The sequence below is a fragment of the Carex rostrata genome, chromosome 11, assembly GCF_964058835.1.
Source record: "Carex rostrata chromosome 11, lpCarRost1.2, whole genome shotgun sequence".
Classification (NCBI taxonomy): domain Eukaryota; kingdom Viridiplantae; phylum Streptophyta; class Magnoliopsida; order Poales; family Cyperaceae; genus Carex; species Carex rostrata.
The window spans coordinates 3,770,420-3,788,751 of record NC_135928.1 but is presented as its reverse complement, the minus strand read 5'-3'; the positions used below and the strand labels follow the sequence as shown (position 1 = coordinate 3,788,751).

General features: G+C 34.2%; 2 protein-coding genes across 3 annotated transcripts; one reads left to right on the top strand and one right to left on the bottom strand.

Moving 5' to 3' along the window:
- The first annotated feature begins 1,691 nt into the window (after positions 1-1,691).
- On the top strand, positions 1,692-5,405 carry LOC144561623 (6-phosphogluconate dehydrogenase family protein). Of its 2 annotated transcripts, none has more exons than XM_078310637.1 (10): positions 1,692-1,871; positions 1,964-2,052; positions 2,205-2,319; positions 2,835-2,982; positions 3,382-3,464; positions 3,550-3,645; positions 3,745-3,887; positions 4,535-4,619; positions 4,709-4,788; positions 5,176-5,405. In XM_078310637.1, exons 1-10 carry the CDS (start codon positions 1,740-1,742, stop codon positions 5,264-5,266), a joined length of 1,062 nt encoding a protein of 353 aa, XP_078166763.1. In that variant the 5' UTR covers positions 1,692-1,739; the 3' UTR covers positions 5,267-5,405. The 2 variants fall into 2 exon arrangements, with proteins under 2 accessions (XP_078166763.1, XP_078166764.1); XM_078310638.1 differs by having other exon boundaries at positions 1,727-1,871; positions 1,959-2,052.
- A 1,632-nt stretch (positions 5,406-7,037) lies between these two features.
- On the bottom strand, positions 7,038-11,570 carry DRT111 (D111/G-patch domain-containing protein). The gene is made up of 3 exons (XM_078310636.1): positions 11,344-11,570; positions 8,606-9,449; positions 7,038-7,635 (listed from the first exon to the last, which is right to left on the bottom strand). Exons 2-3 carry the CDS (start codon positions 9,374-9,376, stop codon positions 7,339-7,341), a joined length of 1,068 nt encoding a protein of 355 aa, XP_078166762.1. The 5' UTR covers positions 9,377-9,449; positions 11,344-11,570; the 3' UTR covers positions 7,038-7,338.
- Between the last annotated feature and the right edge of the window lie 6,762 nt (positions 11,571-18,332).

The window sequence follows — 18,332 nt, the reverse complement described above, 5'->3', positions numbered from 1 at the left end:
CAGTGTAGCTAGGAGGAAGTAACAGCTCGTGAATCGTGCATGTCGATTTCAATAATTAATTTGTAATATATTTATTTCGAATAATTTCAAATTTGTTAACAAATTATGCTATCAAGCTCGAATTATTGATGAATTAAGTTCAACTTAGACCCAGCTCGTTGGATTAAGTAATTGGACCACCCTTGATATATACCTATGTTATACATGAGTAGGTTAAAATGCATCATTGATTTTGTGCTCTAATTATACATTATATTTCTATTTCATTTTCAAAGCTCAAAATGTTGATCTCAACCGCTCAATATGATATTCATATTAAAATAGAATTAGAGATTGAATTTTACATTTTTTTTTTTGAAACTTTTTTAAATAGATACAAAATTACTTTTTTTTTTATGGTCCAAAAGTAGTAATTTTGTATCTATCTAAAAAAATAATAAAAGATTTTCAGTAAGTATAAAATTTGGTCACTAAACACATTTTAATATGGAGATCATGTTGAGTGGTTCGGATCAACTTTTTGAACTTTAAGAATAGAGATAAAGATGCAGAATATGATTGTGACGCAAAACCAATAATACATTTTAACCCTACTCATGTTATATTTATTTTGTAAATTTATAACTCCAATATATACACTTGATCTGGACAATCTAAATATTTTATATCTAAAACAAAAGTATAACTTTAATTTTATCTTTTATTTTTTATTTTTTTATTTGATGACGACAAATATATTTGTTAAGAAAAGTTTATTTACAAAGGGTAAAGACTAACAAGTAACCCTTTACGTATTTCCATTGGGAGCTAAACTAGAATGTGATGTGCTTGCTAAGAGGAATTGGTGAGCACACCTCCAAAAAACTATCAGATTGATTTCAAACTACGAATCCAAACAATTGAAATTCAAGTACTTCGTGAGTGATATATATGCATGTAAATTTTTTAAAATTTCGAATTCATTTAGCAAGTGGTCAAAAAAATGATGAAAAATTAATACATGAAACAATTAAAAAATTAACTTTTAAAATGTTGATTGTTTTGATCGCTTACCATGTTTTAAAAAAAATAGAAACTTAAAAAAAATTTACACGTAGATACATCACTCACGAAGTAATTGAATTTTCTTTTTTGAAAACTTGATAATAGCTACCAAGGTTCGTGAGGGGGAATCGAACTCTCGACCTTTGGGTATAACAACTCTAGGAATTTTCACGGTTTGAATTCACATTTTGAAGTTAATCCAATAGTCTTTTAAATGTATGCTCACTAATATCTCTTTCTGAACAAACTCACCCTAGTTTTGCTCTTACAGCGGTTATCCTTATCATTATCCCACTCGGATACCCGCATCCCTACTTGAAAAGTTAGATAAAGAAACAGATAAACTCAACTACTCGAATCAATTCGAATTAGATTTAAGTGTTGAATATTCATTCTTTATTTAAATTCAAGCTATCATCAAAATCAAATTAGTTTTTAAGTTCGAAACTACGGCTTGATCTGAATTCCAGCTAGATTCCATATAATTTTATTAATCAAACTCGTCGTGTGATTTCCGCTTTTCATCTATCGACTTCATGTAGCGGGTCAAAGACCAGTAAATGATCCGGCACACTGTTGGATGAACCATACAAGTCACAGAAATTTTGGAAAGATATGAAGATCGACATTACATCATTCGATGACTCAAACACACTCGGAGTTACAGAAAAGAGAGAAGAGTGAGAAAGACGAGGATGGCCATGAGAGGATTACGAATCGGGAAAGGAATCTCGAGTTACCGGTACTGGACCTGCAGTAACTGGAGTTACATGAACTGGAATTGCAACCGCGAGTTCAGCTCGAGTACAATTCCACCACAATTAGAGGTCATCCAGCTCTTCTGCTTCCTATTTTATAATATTTTATACATCTCTTTTATCTAATTGGTAATCTTGTCATGGATATATATAAAGTGTAGAGGGTTGGGTTCATAGGGCTTGGAAACATGGGATTTCAGATGGCAACTAATCTAATAACAGCTGGATATAAGGTTGCAGTTCATGATATGTAAGTATACTCATTGTTGCTTTCCAATTTTATAATTCTGATATTCTGTACTTGTGTTAATTTTGGCTTATTCATTTGATTTCAACTAATAGTTTCTTACCATTATGATAAAAAAAGGAAAATGAAAGCATTGAAAAGAATATCTTTTACAGAAATGAGAATGCATTGAAGAAATTCTCAGAAAAGGGGATACCGGTAGCGGAAACTCCGTACCAGCTGTCCGAGTTGAGCGATGTTATAATTACCATGCTTCCTTCTTCCTCCCATGTAAGATGCTTCCTGAATATTTTTATATTACCTCATAATCATTTTTTAACCTGCCAATTTAAAGCAGTAACATATCTGATCATACTGGTACAATGGACCTGACCAGCATGCTTGGATGTAGGTTTCTTTTCTTTTTTTATTGGTAAAAGTGAGGAGACCCACCGATATCTACTGAAATCAAAAGTCAAAAGCAAATTATGTACCAAACAGCTGGTACAAACTGCCAGTTTTTTTCAAATAGACCCTAATGAAACTAGAAATTACAGTTCTTTTACCACAAATGTTAAGGTGCCGTACTGGTTTTAATTAGCCTTTCTGTCTACTACAAAAGGACCTTAGAAGGAAGAAAACTAGAGATGAGATAGAGGGTTCATACCATGCCGGTACCGGTCCAGCTGCTATAAAGCCCAAATCTTATACTTAGTATTCTTACCTTTTTCGATTTTTATTTTTCATTATACTATAATGATAATCTTTTTCTATTTTTTCCTTTTGAATGTCTTGTTTTTTTGTAGGTTATGGAGGTCTTCACTGGTAGGAATGGCTTACTACATCGAAGTGAAGTAAGACCATGGCTATTTATTGATTCATCCACTATTGATCCACAAACTTCTAGAAGGATCTCTCGAGATGTTTCAAATTGCCATTTGAAAGAAAATAAAGGCATTTTTCTTAATCTTGAATGCAGTTTCTTGTTGCCATTGTGATTGGGTTTCATTTCTAGCCTACCCCAACTTGTTTGGGACTAAAGGCTTGGTTGTTGTTGTTGTTGTTGTTGAATGCAGTTTCTTAAAGTAAACCTGTCACTTTTGCTTCGTCTTAAATTTCTTTTAGTTTGGATTTTCCAATCCAGTCTTAAGAAAGAGTCTGGTATAAAGCCTTTTGTTAGAACTATAATTGGAAAAATCTAATAAAGTTCAAAGCCTTAATTTTCTGTGCCATTATATCAGTACTGGTACAATAAGCTGTTTACATGAACAGAGGAGCATAGTGAACATTAACTTATAATATTTATTTGCATTTTATATGATTTTAACATAATTTATTTTTTAATGAATGTAGGTTTTACAGAGAAACCTCTGGTGTTGGATGCACCTGTTTCAGGAGGGGTGCCAGCCGCTCAAGCTGGAACTCTTACCTTCATGGTGCTCTTTTCATTCATCTCTTATGTTATTTTTATCTTCTATCTGATTTTTGAAATTTGTATTTATACTGTACATGAATCAGTAGGTTGGTGGTTTAGAAGAGGCATACATAGCTGCAAAGCCATTGTTTCTTGCAATGGGAAAAAGGACGATATACTGTGGTGGTCCCGGCAATGGATCAGTATGTTCAAGAATAACAATAATAGTTAACAACATCAACGTATAGCTCTGCAAATAAATAAAACTTAAAAAGCAAATCTTAGTTTTCTTCCTTTTCCAGGTAGCTAAGATATGTAACAATCTGGCAATGGCTATTAGTATGATTGGTGTGTCAGAAGCTCTTTCTCTTGGTCAAAGCCTAGGAGTCGAAGCAAGTGTTTTGACAAATGTGTTCAATTCTTCAAGCGCCCGTTGCTGGAGTAGGTATGACCATTCTATTATTCCTTATCTTTTATTTTGGTGCTAAGAACACCATGTCTTTAACATTTTAAGTTTTAAACAAATAGTATTTACTCGCATTTATGTATAATGCCATATCATTACAACCAATAGTGTGATAAAAGACGAGCTACATTTTTTCATAGAAATAATAATAAACTCTCTTTATCATCTGTCGGAGGGATCCCAAATTGAACTAATGATCAGTTGATCAAAGTTAAGATGCAACTTTTCTCATTTCAAGGGCAATTTAGTTTAATGTTTTGTTATTGCAAACTAGTCGATTGACCCAAAAGTGGAATAAAAAAATGACGATTTGCACCTTTATTTCGCCTTCTGTAAATACAGTAAATGTTTGTTTAGTGCTAGTAACATTAGGCCAGGACATACTGGCACTAACCTTTTAGGTATTATAAATAGCCGGTATAGGGCAATAACCTTGAATGTAGCAATTAAACAACAACAGGGCAGATAATAACAGAAGTAAATATATTATCTTCAGTCAATCGTAATGGAAACTTTTAGCTATTTCATTAATCGACCACGAAATTACCACATCCAGGTTTTAAATCAGTTGGTTTTAATTGTTTTTAGATTGTTTATTTACTATGTACTTTTTCCTCTTTTGGTAGCGACTCTTACAACCCAGTACCAGGAGTAATGCAAGGAGTGCCTTCATCAAGGAATTATGAGGGTGGCTTTACATCTAAACTCATGGTAGCGATGCAAAAAAGCTTTCTTTAAAGAAGTATTTATGCAACCGAGTGCTTTACTTTTTTGACATTTTAATATTGGATTTAATTCAGGCAAAAGACTTGGGATTGGCCACAGCTTCAGTGGCCGAGGTTGGTCGAAATTTCCCTCTAACTGCTGATGCTTATAACATGTAAGACAGATCCCTTTTTTTAAAAATACTTTCATCTGTATCATTTAAAACTTCAAAACACCACATTTATGCAAGTAAAAAATAGTAAAAGGATAAAGATTTCAGATGCCAGTTACAAACAAGAAATTCCCCTGTACTGCCTCAGTTTCCCACTTTATCCTTCTTCTAAAATTCCTGAACTAACCACTACTCGATGAGAAATTGAGAAAAAGAAAAACAATGGTAATGGAATGGTATAGAATTTTAAACCTTTTAGTGCCCAAAAAAAAGGAAAAGAAATATGTAGGAATAAACTGGTAAACACCAAATTTCTCATGCTTTGGATCTGTATATAGGATTGTTATTCCTTTATTCATGAAAAAAAAAATGAATGAATCTTTCCTATAGATACCAGAAGTTATGTGAGGATGGACACCAATTGAAAGACTTCTCCTGTGTGTTTCGATATTGCTATGATGGAAAAGATGAGATGAGTTGAGTTGAAGATGCTAATGGCAATGTATTAGGCAATATTTTGATTTGAGTTGGTTTAGTAACTCAAATTGACGACAAGATAACTTTGTATGATGTAGACGCATGCATTCATTATGAAATAAAAGTCTTTCAACTTTGGAAAATGAATTCAAGTCGTAAGGATATTAACAATGCTGATTTAGCTTGATGCAATGCACATACAATAGAGTTAAAATGAAACGGCATTTGACATGTGCACTGCGTCAAGAAATCAACACAGTTAATATCCTTACCCAAATTCAAGGTATGTCTCTTCCTAAATAAATTATAATAAATCAAGCAAAATACCAACGTTGTTAATTTATAGCACCCCATTTTGGAAAAATCCATAGTGATTAGTTAAAAATAACCTACACTTTCTTATTTAGCAATGCATACAAATGAACAGAAGTGCTCACGGCCACAAGTTTTTGAAATAGCAAGAATTTCACCATATGGTACACTAGTCAATCAAACCGCAAACAAAACAAATTCAAATTAACACGCATATATCGTCTCAAACAGATGACATCTGCATCTCTGATATCTCACCTCTTTCATCAACATTCAACAATTTGAACTAATAGATAAGAAATGAAGAAGAAGAAAAAAATGCTCTCTCTAAACCAGTTAAGAACGATAACAATTATTCTTATTTATCCTTTTCTTTTTCTTTTCTTTTTTGTTTAAAGGGTCCTGATACACCCGGCATCTTTAGTAACAAGGATTTTTCCAATAGTGTCGACTAGTGCGGACAACTTGTTGACTAGCTGGTCAACTATTTCTTCACTCACCTTATAAAGATTTACAGTCTCAACCATCTCAAGGTGCTCACACAGGGGAAGAGCATCTCTCTCTTCCTGGCTTGGTTTTTCTTTCACATATCTCCAATTTGGCTTCAGATATAGAGTAGTTAAATTCAGTTGATTACCGATCCTTTGGTTTGTAGTGGTACATATGTTTATGAACTTTGTTTTCTCTTCTTTTAATTTAGCTAATACATTAATTAGCTATAATTAAAGACTAGCTAGGAAATTGGAGGTAAAAGGAAACAACTTAATGGGTAGACTTGCAAACCGAGTTTTCTTAAATATTTGTTCATTTTTTTTTTTCATGAACAAAGTAAAGGAAAAACAATCCTATATACATATCCAAAGCACGAGAGATTTGTTGTTTACCAGTGTATTCCTACATATTTCTTTTCCTTTTCCTTTCTATATTTTCTTTTACTATTATTTTTTGCTACTAGAAAGTTTAAAAATCTATATCATTCCATTACCATTGTTTTCTCAATTTCTAAAGAAGTAAACATGCAACCCTACCTACACCGCTGATATGAATCCACATCAACAACACTAATCGTGTTTGTCAACCAAACAACAAAAGATTGATTTAGTACTTTTATTTTTCAAAAAAGAAAATCCAAATTGATGCAAGTAAAGATTCAAAGACTCAACTTTTGAGGAAGTTTCAGAACTAATTCCTCAATTATCCCTACTAGATCTGGCATTGAATTCTAGTTTTTTTTTTTTTCATTTTCATTTTCATTTTCATTTTGAAACTTCTTTTTCATGCTTCAAATTTGATAGGTACAGACTACCCAAGAGACCGCTTGTAGCGCCTTGTACGGTCCCACAATGATCAGTGCAAACTCACAAGCTGCGCACATTTCTTTGATGGCTGCACCAACAGCCTTACGAATACACTGCTGTAAACATATATTGAGTGCATCAAAGACTAAGTTTATACAAGATGCATCCCAGGAAAAGTAATTATATGAAGATCCATAATTGCAGTCTAAAAGAAAAGGCCTGCAGCAAAGCTATTTTCAACAAGTACACGATCCACTATGGCACACAATCTGAGCTGTTTGATTTGAATTGCCGAGATTTAAGAAAATCTCCCCTAAAAAGCAACATTTGAATTGGACTAAACGGCTCAGATCGTGTGCTGTGATTTAGCCATAGTATGGCAGCAGATAGACCAATCCAATAGAACTCTCAGAATAACGAGAAAATAGAACAAAAAGAAACTGCCAGTGGCACCAAGAACATACAGTTAGAAAAACCCAGGCACTTCCCCAGCCGCTGGAGCCAAATCATTCCTCCCAAATCTCTCTTCGTCAAAGAAAGTGGCACGCACAATTCTGCCACCGAAGAACCGGCCCTCTAAATCAACCAGGGCTTTTGTGGCCTCCTCAGATCTCTCAAACTGAATAAAAATTCTGACGGCCTCTTCAGAGGGGAAATTGGTTTCAGTTATTTCGAAAATGAGCACACGAGTCACCGTGCCATATTTTGCACACTCTGAAGCCACCTCATCCTCCAGCTCATCATCAACCTCTCCTGGCCCCACCTGGCAGAAGCAAAGCAAGGATTTCAGTCTATTTCTCCTAACAAGCATGGCAAAACATACCAGACAAAGGCCCAATGAAACCCCTAACATTGGTTTGTTACATATAATTTATACAATCCCTTTATAAGAGTACCAATTGCAACAAGTTACAGAAAGGCCTCTTATAAACTTTGTGTATTGCCAGTTATAATTTGGTCCAAATCAATACCATGATTCCCAGGTTTAAACACATATTTTTCAAATTTTCTTGGAGGTACTCTAATAGTTCCTGTGTTTCTCCTATTCCTTTTGGTATTTGATCGGCCCTCAACAAACACCTACTGATGAGCATACACCAAGGCCAACAAGCAACCAACAACAACAACAACAGTAATAATGGCAGTAATGCATATAATTATGGTGATAATAAACTAATAATAATAACAATAATACTCATAATGACAATAAAAACTATAATAATAACAGAAAATAACAAAAAACACAACTATAATAATAAAACTAAAATGCCTTAGCTTTATACTAGTCACCTGAGGTAACTCTAATCAGGTCCAGGTATAAATAAATTTCCAATTCTTATATTTGGCTGGTGCTTGGCAGAGGCCTAATTCAAATTTAAACCTTGAATAGGTGTTCAGCGAGGATTGAATAAGGAATAGAGAATATAATGCTTTTCATTTTATTCCAAATCCTTTCGGTAGGCCCCCTATTCCAACCCGGTGAATATCTGTAACTCCAACACATGATTTCTATAGAATAAGATATCCCCCCTACTCAAATGGAATATCTTACTCCATCCAGGTGGAAAAAAGAGGGGCCTAAATACAAGATTTAAGGGTCTGATTGCAAAAGTTCAGTCTATTAGTCTCCTTCAGCAATTATTTTGCATTCATAAAAGAGTTCACCAAAAATAAACTTATAAATAAATACAGATATAAATATAAAACTGAAAGTAGCAATAAATAAAGATTACCATATTCCGAAGCATGATGACCCGGGTTGGCACACCCTCAAAACTAGCACTCTTGGGCTTCTTCGATTCACTGGCATTGACAATAACACCGGCCCGCCTGTCAGTCTTCTTGGCCATGAGCGGGGTAGTGATCCCCTGCTCTTGCTTTCCCAGGCCCTGCCCCTCCTTCCACCCCATCTTTGCCATCATCCTCTGAGCTGCTGTCATCTGGGCCCCCTTTTTTTCTCTCTCTCTCTCCCTCTCTGGTGATTTCTCCCTCTCTTTCCTCCCTCCCATCGCTGCTCTCCTCCTCCATGCCTCCTCCCCGGATATATTTTGGCTTTCTCTCTCCCTTTCCTTTTCCCTTTCCCTTTCCCTTTCCCTATCTCTTTCTCTCTCCTCCTCTTCACGCCGCCGTCTCTCAACCTCCCTCTTCCTCTCTGCCTCAGCTGCAAGCCTCTTCTTCTCCCTCCTGTAGTCTTCATAATCATTCGGTCTCGCTGGATCATACTCATCAATGACTGAAGAGGTGACGCCTACAAGAGCCGGCTGGTATGAAGTGGGGTGAGGGGTAGTTTCCAGGAGTACTGGTTGCACAATGGTGGTCTTGGGTTGGGATTGAACTAGGGGTTTGGGTCTGAGGGAATGGGGTGGCGCAAGAATGGTAGAAGGTTTGCGTAAGGTCGGTGGCGCCATTTTTGTACTGCTTGACCAGACAGACGAGGTGGTAGTTTTTTCCTCGTCAGCTGAGGAGGAAGGGGGAGGGAGGTCTCCATAGAGGCCGCCTAACATTTTTTATAGGTTTTTTAAATTTTGAAAAATGAAGCTGGAATAGGTTTTGAAGATTGTATTTCTATTCGCTAAACTGCAAGAACAAGAAAGTAAAAGCAATTAAGAATATCTTAGGTTAATCAACTATTCCTTAAGCAGGAACCAGGCAATTAGATATCAGTTTAACCATAATCCATTCATGAACTTATCTAAACATATAACCATACAAAATGGGAAAGAAACCAAAGCAAATAAGTTTCAGACCCCAACAGCTAAGAACTGTTACCACTTACCATACTGCACACCAGTAGATACCATAGACAATAACCATCTCGGGTCCTCAGTCCATATCTCATTTCAGTTTACTTTTAAAAATGCAAGGTCATCAAACGACTCCAATCTCCACTAAAACTATAATACTACACAAAATCCAAATCCAAAAATCCATCAACTTTTGCTACGTAAACAAAAAGACTCATTTTACAAATCAAAACTCATTTTTTGAAGTTTTTCGTCCCCAGAAATAATATTTAATGTACTTGTCATAACAGCTACAAATATTTTTTTTCCCAAATCAAATTCTTCTTCCCTGCTCAATAAAGCTGAGCAAGGAGATCAACACGCATAATCAGATCTCAATCAACATAGGTAGAGAGAAAGAATACAAAATTAGGAAGAAGAAAATTATATACTGAGATCAAGCACATGATAATTGGCCAGTGGAAACACCAACCAACACCCACTCAACAATCTCATGTCAATTGAGCAAGTTGACTACTAATTTCAACAGCTCTAACATTCAGTGATCGATTAATCTTCCAGCCAATTGTCCCTTGTCCATGCAAAATAAACAAGGATTCTTGCTCAGGTTCAAATCAAATTCCAATCGAGCTCTCGCAATCAAAACCATACCTCCGCTAAATCAAACCAAATTTCATATCAAACTCACTACCAAATCTACTAACAAGTCGCAAACAGTTGCCTGCTTACGTGGAAACCGCACCCAAAGTCGGATTCGAGTGCAACAGAGATGGTCCCAGTCCAAGGCAAATCGGGTCAAGATCATTTTTTCCCTACGACCGTTTTAAGTGAGGATAACCCGTCTACTTGATCGGTCGAATTTAGAAGCTTAGAAGCTTAGACACTATTCCCTTTTTTCTTCATGTGAAAAATAATATTTCATGGTCTCAAAAAGTTCCAACTGTATAGAATGTAAAACCTTGCAAACTATACTCTATATATATAGCTAAATCAGAAGACAATTATACCATAATCTAAGGATGATATATTGTGAGATCTAGGCCTCTAATCTGAGGATATAAAATGTAATTTCTGCACTAATGATAGATGGCATGTTCTCCAATGAAACTCTATGCATCTCGGCGGAGATGATGTCATACAAGTAACTAGATACTGATATGTTCAGATACTAATCATTGGTACTCTACGCATCTCGGCAGAAACTTTTTTGTTCACTGGAAATTAAGTAATAAGTATCGTTCAAGATACTCATCTAAGATCACTAAAATGTGCAACACCACAGGCACTTAAATGTCTTATATTAAACTTGGATTGTGTAGGAGTGCCATTAAACTAGAAAGCAAATTGGCAAATCAAAAATAAATAAAAACTTTATAAGGTCTGCTTGAAATTTTAAATGTGTACTTAGATGCTAACCAGGCTGGATTGATCTGTAGCTAACACTGCTAGTAATTTACTAGCTCTCCCAGCTTTTAACCATTTTTTAATTAGCTTTTAAAGTAAGTGCTTGATTGCACAATTTGAGAGTAATTTAAGGTTGAATGGCATCAACTGCCACCAATAGAATTATTCAACTGTGTTGGAGCAAACATTATAGAACTCATATCTTATTCAAGTCGAATCTAGTTCAGTCTTATACAATCGAGACCCAATCACTTAAAACACAAAACTATAGGGCCAAAGCGCGGAGATTCAACTCAGGCAGGAAAATTAGTTTGCTATAGTACCTTGAGGCGAGGAGGCGGCGTGACAGAGGCCACGAGACGCAGAGGTGAAGAGGCGGCGCGACGGAGGAGAGGCGGGGCCGGCGCGTGAGAGAAGCAGACTGAGAGAGGCGGCGAATAGTGGGGAAAAGATCGATCGGACTGTGAGAGAGGCGGCCAGGCGGGGTGAGATTGAACCAGAGCTGCTCAAACGGGCTGTTTAATGGACAGGAAAGAGCTGCTAAATGGCTCGTTCAATAAATTGCTCAGACTTGGTTCTGGTTCAGACGAAAAGATTAATTTGAACATGAACCAAAAATGTGGGCTCTGTTCGTATCACAATTTGTCTAACACTAATTTATTAACTGTTCGGTCCGTTTGTGGACAAACGGACACGGGTCGTCATGTTCATTTAGCACTCCGGGGCTCCGGGCCATATAGCTATTGGGGTGAGGCAAATTGTGAAAGAGGAGAGTTCAAATGTCTATTCTTTGTATTTCTATTATTTTTTTATTTTTAAAAATTTAAATAATTTAAATTTAAAACTTAAATATCAAAATAAAACAGTTAGATGTGATATATATTATTTTCTCTATGTGCTCATAAAAAATTATCACATTTTGATTTTGCTTTTGTATGAATCAGTGTTTTAAATAGCGCGCTATAGCGTTTTCCGACCAAAAAAGCTATGGCGCTATACCCAAATAGCGCCGCTATAGCGCGCTATTCCGCGCTATAGCGCCGCTATTTGAGCATAGCGCGATTTTTTTAACCCGTACGCTATTTCGCGATAAACGCTATTTAAACCATTGGTATGAATCAATAAGTTGAAAAATCAATATCTAAATATTATTCACATTAGTATACATTTTTACAAGCTCAAGATGACAACCAAAACAAAATTGAAATGCCATAACTTTTTACACGTGCATAAATAAAATGATGTAGTTCATATCCAATTATTTTATTTTGAATTTTAAGATTTAAATTTGAGTGAGTCTATGGTACTATGCATATCACAGGTTGTTACCGTGATACGGCTCAATATTCGAGTTTTCAAATCTTAACGGTTGATCCGAACTGTTCATCTTGTTCTCCATATTAATATGTGTTTGGAGACCAAATTTTACATTTTTTGAAATTTTTTTACTATTTTTTTAGATATTTAGAAAATCACTTGATCTGAAAATTCTACACCATCCAAAAACAGTGATTTTCAATAAATCTAAAAAAATAGTAAAAAAATTTCAAAAAATGTAAAATTTGGTCTCCAAACACATATTAATATGGAGAACAAGATGAACAGTTCGGATCGACAGTTAGGTTTTGAAAACTCAAATATAGAGCCGTAGCACGGTGCCAAATCGTAATATGCATAGTATCATAGACTCCCTCTTTAAATTTTGAGTTATTAAAGTTTTTAAAAATAAAGGCATTTGAACCCTCATTGTGAAAATTAGTCAGTTCTATTAGTCTGCGGATCAGACCAATAGTTTGGTTCCATATATTAAAGAAAACGGTCAATTTTGTTATCAATAATTTATTTATTTAATTTCTAAAATTTTCTATATCTTCATTTTCAAAGTTCAAACTGTGAATCGACACCACTCAACATGATATTCATATTAAAATAGAAATTTTATAATTTTTGCAATTTTTTTTACTAAATTAGTGTTTCTGGAACGTCCAAAAATAGTGATTTTCTACCTATCTAAAAAAATAGTAATTTTTTCTAAAATTATAAAATTTCATCCCAAACATATTTTAGTATGAATATCATTTTGAGCGGTTCAGATCGACACATTAAACTTTAAAAATATAAATATAAATATAAAATATGAGATATAATAAAAGTATGAAAGATATGAGGTATTAGAACTAGGGTTGCACAAAAAGTCCGTAGATTGTGATCCAATTTGAGTTTGATTCGAAAAAAGTTCGCAATTAATTTGATTCGAAGTTAGTTTGTTCTGAAACAAATCAAACCAGTTTGGTTCGAATCTTATTCAAATCAAACTCAAACTAGGTATAATTTGTTCGAAATTGATTTGCGAACTATTTAGGTTCAAATCTCAAATAATACAACTAATAGATTCAACAATCAATCTTTAATAATGCAGGAACTAAACTTACATCAGAGCTCAAAATTGTTAATATAATAGTAACTTATATAGGAAAATATTTCAGCAGCGTAACAAATTAATAATGAAACAAGTTTCATTTGACTAGATCCATGTGATTTTAATCAATCCAGTGGCGTGAAAAGTTAGGGAATCTTGATTTTGCCCATAATCCATTCGATTGACTCAATTGACTTCGATTCAAAAAATTTGTAATTCATAGTTAATTTGATTCGAAATTAATTCATTCTAAAATAAATAAAATTAATCCGGTTCTAATCTTATTCAAATTTAAATTCAACCTGGAAGAAAATTGGTTTGCAGCCCTTTAGAACCCCTCGTGCGTAAATGGCTTAATGCAAAAAAGAGAGAGAGAGAGAGAGATACTATGGGTTTTTCTCTAGTGCAAAAGCACCGCTGCCATTGATCCCACGCAGTACAAGTTGCGTGACTCCAGACAAGTGGGCAGTGGAGTGCGTATCCTCTGAGATATCTCAACTTTTGCGTGACCGACGTGTCCGGTGCCTATTCGGGGGTGATGCAGGGATCGGTATTATGTGTGCTTTCAGATTCGTGAAGAACGTATTTAAACAGGTGGGATTTTCCATAAAGTCACGCAAAGTTTGAGATATCTCAGAGGATACGAATTCGTGGGTAGTGGGGACACTTTCGCGAATTCGCTTCCTCTGAGATATCTCATATTTTGCGTGACTTTTTGGAAAATCTCAACCGTTGAAATATATTCTACGCGAATCTCAAAGCTCAAATAATATTGGCCCCTACGTCACCCCCGAATAGACACCGGACACGTCGGTCACGCAAAATGTGAGATATCTCAGAGGATACGCACTCCACTTTCGCGGACCTCGGTGACAAGAAAAAGGTTGGGGCAACTATAATGAGAATTTTCGTATTGAAGCAGGGATATAGTTAGTCTTTTGGCTCGCAACACGAATGGCAAAACGATAGAAACCCCAGAGAAATTCTAATATGTGTTGTGGATTATCTCCAATTTCAGACCCGTATTCTTTGTTCTCGAATGATCTCTCTCTCTCGTTGAATTTTCATCAATTGGTTCAGAGTTTGTATAACATGCTAACCAAGATAGATAAGATCCAAGTGGAATTAATTATTCTGTGCTCTTTGCATACGGGACCTTAAAAAGTTCCGTATTTACAAAAAAGGAGTAAGGAAGCATAATCCAAATGTTAAAATGTACGTATAAGTTTGACCGTTTCGTTGATTAGAAAGGAAGGATAATCATATCTTACTTTTTGAGTAATGCTTAGATATTATGGATAACATAAGATCTTTCATATTACGGTTTCAAAAATTATCGTATAAATTTCAAATTTTGATCTAAGTAGCTCGGTAAATTGGTTATATAATGAATTTGTAGAATACCAATTTTTACTATTTTTCAATTTTTTATATTATTTTTTATTATTTATGAAAGGTGGCAAAAAAACCTAAAATATTGACATTTTTTTAAAGTCATTTTTGTCATCTTTTATAAATCATAAAAAATAGTAAAAAAAGTTCCAAAAAAAAAGTAAAAATTAGTATTCTACAAATTTATTATATAAACAATTTACTTAGCTACTTAGATCAAAGTTTAAAGTTCATACGATAGACTTTTAAGGTTGTAGCACGGAAGGCCTTTGTTATCCATAACACAAGCAAAATTCACAAGTCTGACTTTTTTCTTTCTTTTTTTAACTTCCGCATTAAACGTTCTAACTCTCTCTAAAATTCACAAGTTACCATATATAGGGGTGTTCACCGGTTCAGTTCAGTTAAAATTGAACAAAAATAGCTAAATTAAAGTTTTATTTAATTTTCAAAGATAAAACCGAACCAACCAAATTAAATCATTGAACCAAAAAACCGCCCCAAAATTAATTCCGGTTTATTCGATTTATTAAACCGACACAACCAATTAAAATAAAATAAAAAACATATTAGGTTACAAGCAAAACAGATTGAGAGAGAGAGGAAGAGAGAAATAGAAAGAGAAAGAGGAAAGAGAGAGAGAGCAAAGAGAAAATAGAAACAACCAAAGAGAGAAAAAAAGTAGGGAAGAGAGAGGATCCTGCTAATATTTAAAAAAAAAAAAGATAGAGAGAGACTATTAAAAAAAATGACGGAGACAATACGGGTTAGGGAAGAGAAAAAGAGAGAGAGACAGTGAACCTCTTTTGTAGTTTTGTCTGACTGATTTGACATTACTCACTATTTGAATTGACTGCCTTGGACATTCATGTTAAATTTTTTGTGACCATTTCCGTGAGTCCAATACCAAATTATAAAAAATAAGAAAATTTAAAATCATATCCGTCTGTATCCGCGCGGATATTCGGATATCGGATATACGTATCAAATTTTCAGATACGGATTCAGATACGATCAGATAATATATGATCCGTTTGCACCTCTAACATGCTAGGTCTGCTTTGGAGATGTAGAGATGTGGCACAAGCAGATTATAAATACGTTCTTTTATCAAATGAACTGTTAGTAGACATTAAAGTCGCTAATTTTTTTTTAAAAAAGTTCAGTTTTGTTGAACAAAAATATTATATTAAAAAATTTAATTTTCTAAAAGCAAAAAAAAAGAAATATAAAATTTGTTATTAGTATAAAATATGTTATTGTCCTTGATAATAAATGGAACATAACCTAATTAATTTATTTTGATAATTATCTTATCTCCTGGACCCTGCGAAGGAATGATCAAGTGACTACTGAGTAGTGACCGACTCATGGGTTCCTCTGTCTGGGGCTCTTTTTGCATACCCAATAATCCATCCAGAGGCGATTTTTGCCTATTTTTGCTAAGTAGCCTGATATTTTGCACTCGAAGTTGTAACTAACAATTGAACTAATTATTGGAAATTATTTTATTTAGATATTCTGATTGTTCTTTATCCCAAATTTCATAATTTTTGGTCTATAATTTAATCATAAAGGTTATTTCATAAAAATCAATTTTGCTCTATATGCTCATGTGCAAAATTAGGGTTTAGCAATGCTTGATTGTCCAATTTCTTGATTAATTGCCATCCTCCCGAAACTTTTATTTATACCCATTCAAAAAAAAAAAAAAAAAAAACCACAATCCCCCAAAATTAGGGAATTTCACATTTACCTGTGCCCCAAAGCCAATCTGCGGCTCATTTATGGAGAGCCACACATTGACTTAAAGGTCCCTCAAAACATAAATATATTCAATGTCTTATGAATGAGTTCTTGCTGCTCATGATCGATGTCTTATTACATAATAAAATTTGAAGGATGGATAAATGATCTTTAAAATTGTATTTTTGTTACTGTTATTATTTTTATTTTATTTTTTTGAGAGAAAAAAATGTGGATCAATTAAGTCCACATTTAATTTCATTATGATAGTTATAAAAGCTTTGTGACAGGATTACAAAAGTTAAAATAATACTCAATACATTTGAGCATCCTTCACAAATTCGCCTACCCTATTTGGAATAAGAAGTGTTTTTAGAGACATACCCAAACTCATACACTAAAAAAAAAAATATTAATTTGATAGTTGACAAACTAAAAGACATATAATTGAACTTATTAAAATAAAAAAAGTTCATGAAAGCTAGGATCAATCTTTTGGAATTCCATTACATTATAGTTTTATGTATTGGAAATGCCAATATCAATACATAATACCTGTTCAAGTTCAGATCAATCTAGTCAGTGAGTATCGTCACTGTACCATTATTCTATTACCCCTTAAAAAAGACAAACAGGGTTGGCAGGAACCGGTGCTCCTAAGCATGTTCCTAACAACATAGACTTGTTATGCCTTGACTTGGTGGCTATAATAGTCCATGATAATTTGCTTTCTGCTTAACTCCCATCCCCTCATACAAGCCCGAGCAGAAGGTACATCATCACGGATCTATTATATCAACCACATCCACATATGGTTATCAATGATGAGTGAGAATAGAGAGAACGAGAGAGAGATCATATAGAAATAACTTGTACTTTGAGCTTGTGTTAACCATTACCATACATATAAATAGCAATAATTCTGTCGCAGCGAAATCTTAAAAGATTGTGAGTATCCATATTTGTACGTGATGAGACAAATAGCTATAGTTGGCTCCATTAAACTTGTTTTATGATGGCTTTGAAATTAAGGGGACACCATGATGACAAATAGCTACAGTATCCTCCTGTAAAAGATTCCTTTCACTTGACGGTTTGATGCGTGCCAAATTAAAATCTTCCTATTGGGGTACCGGGAAGGATGTGATTAATAAATGTACCACGTACAATTTGGTGTAAAAAAATATTGATAGATAAAAGTAGGGATTTTTTTTTCCATGAAAGCATTTTACCATATTTCTATCTATTAACCAACAATGAATTCAGTCCTTTTTTTTACCAATTGTCTCTTATAGATATGTATGCGATACAAATTCTGCAGCTCTGTATTTCTATCCCCAGCTTCCTTGTTTGTTGCTAGGTTTTTTTTGTTTTTTAATTTTTAATGATGTATGTATACCGGTAAGGTACTGAGATGTTCCGTTGTATCAGGGATCCTTTTTGATAGAGGTGCGTGATAATTGGTTTTCTTGTACTAAGTTGCATATGTATGCCTTGTAAACTTTTTATGTTTATAATATATGCCCACGGCAAGATTATCTTTTTACCATAGTTGACTCGGCTTCTGCTGTCAATATCATGTTTATAGTCATACATATATGGGTACCAATAAAATAGCAAATAAATATCAGTTCGGAATTTCATAACAAATTATATGTGATATGTTTACGTTGATATAACATTTCATATTGACTTGCATTTAAAATTTTCATGTGATATGACTTGTCATAACATTGACACATATATATACATTAA

Bases quoted from the DNA above. Each gene is read 5' to 3' on its own strand.
- LOC144561623 (XM_078310637.1), top strand. From the start codon at position 1,740: ATGGCCATGAGAGGATTACGAATCGGGAAAGGAATCTCGAGTTACCGG. The intron at 1,872-1,963 runs GTCATCCAGCTC...TATAAAGTGTAG, and splicing joins CAATTCCACCACAATTAGAG to AGGGTTGGGTTCATAGGGCT. The intron at 3,646-3,744 runs GTATGTTCAAGA...TTCCTTTTCCAG, and splicing joins GTGGTCCCGGCAATGGATCA to GTAGCTAAGATATGTAACAA.
- DRT111 (XM_078310636.1), bottom strand. From the start codon at position 9,376: ATGTTAGGCGGCCTCTATGGAGACCTCCCTCCCCCTTCCTCCTCAGCT. The intron at 7,636-8,605 runs GTAATCTTTATT...TGCTTCTGCCAG, and splicing joins TCATCATGCTTCGGAATATG to GTGGGGCCAGGAGAGGTTGA.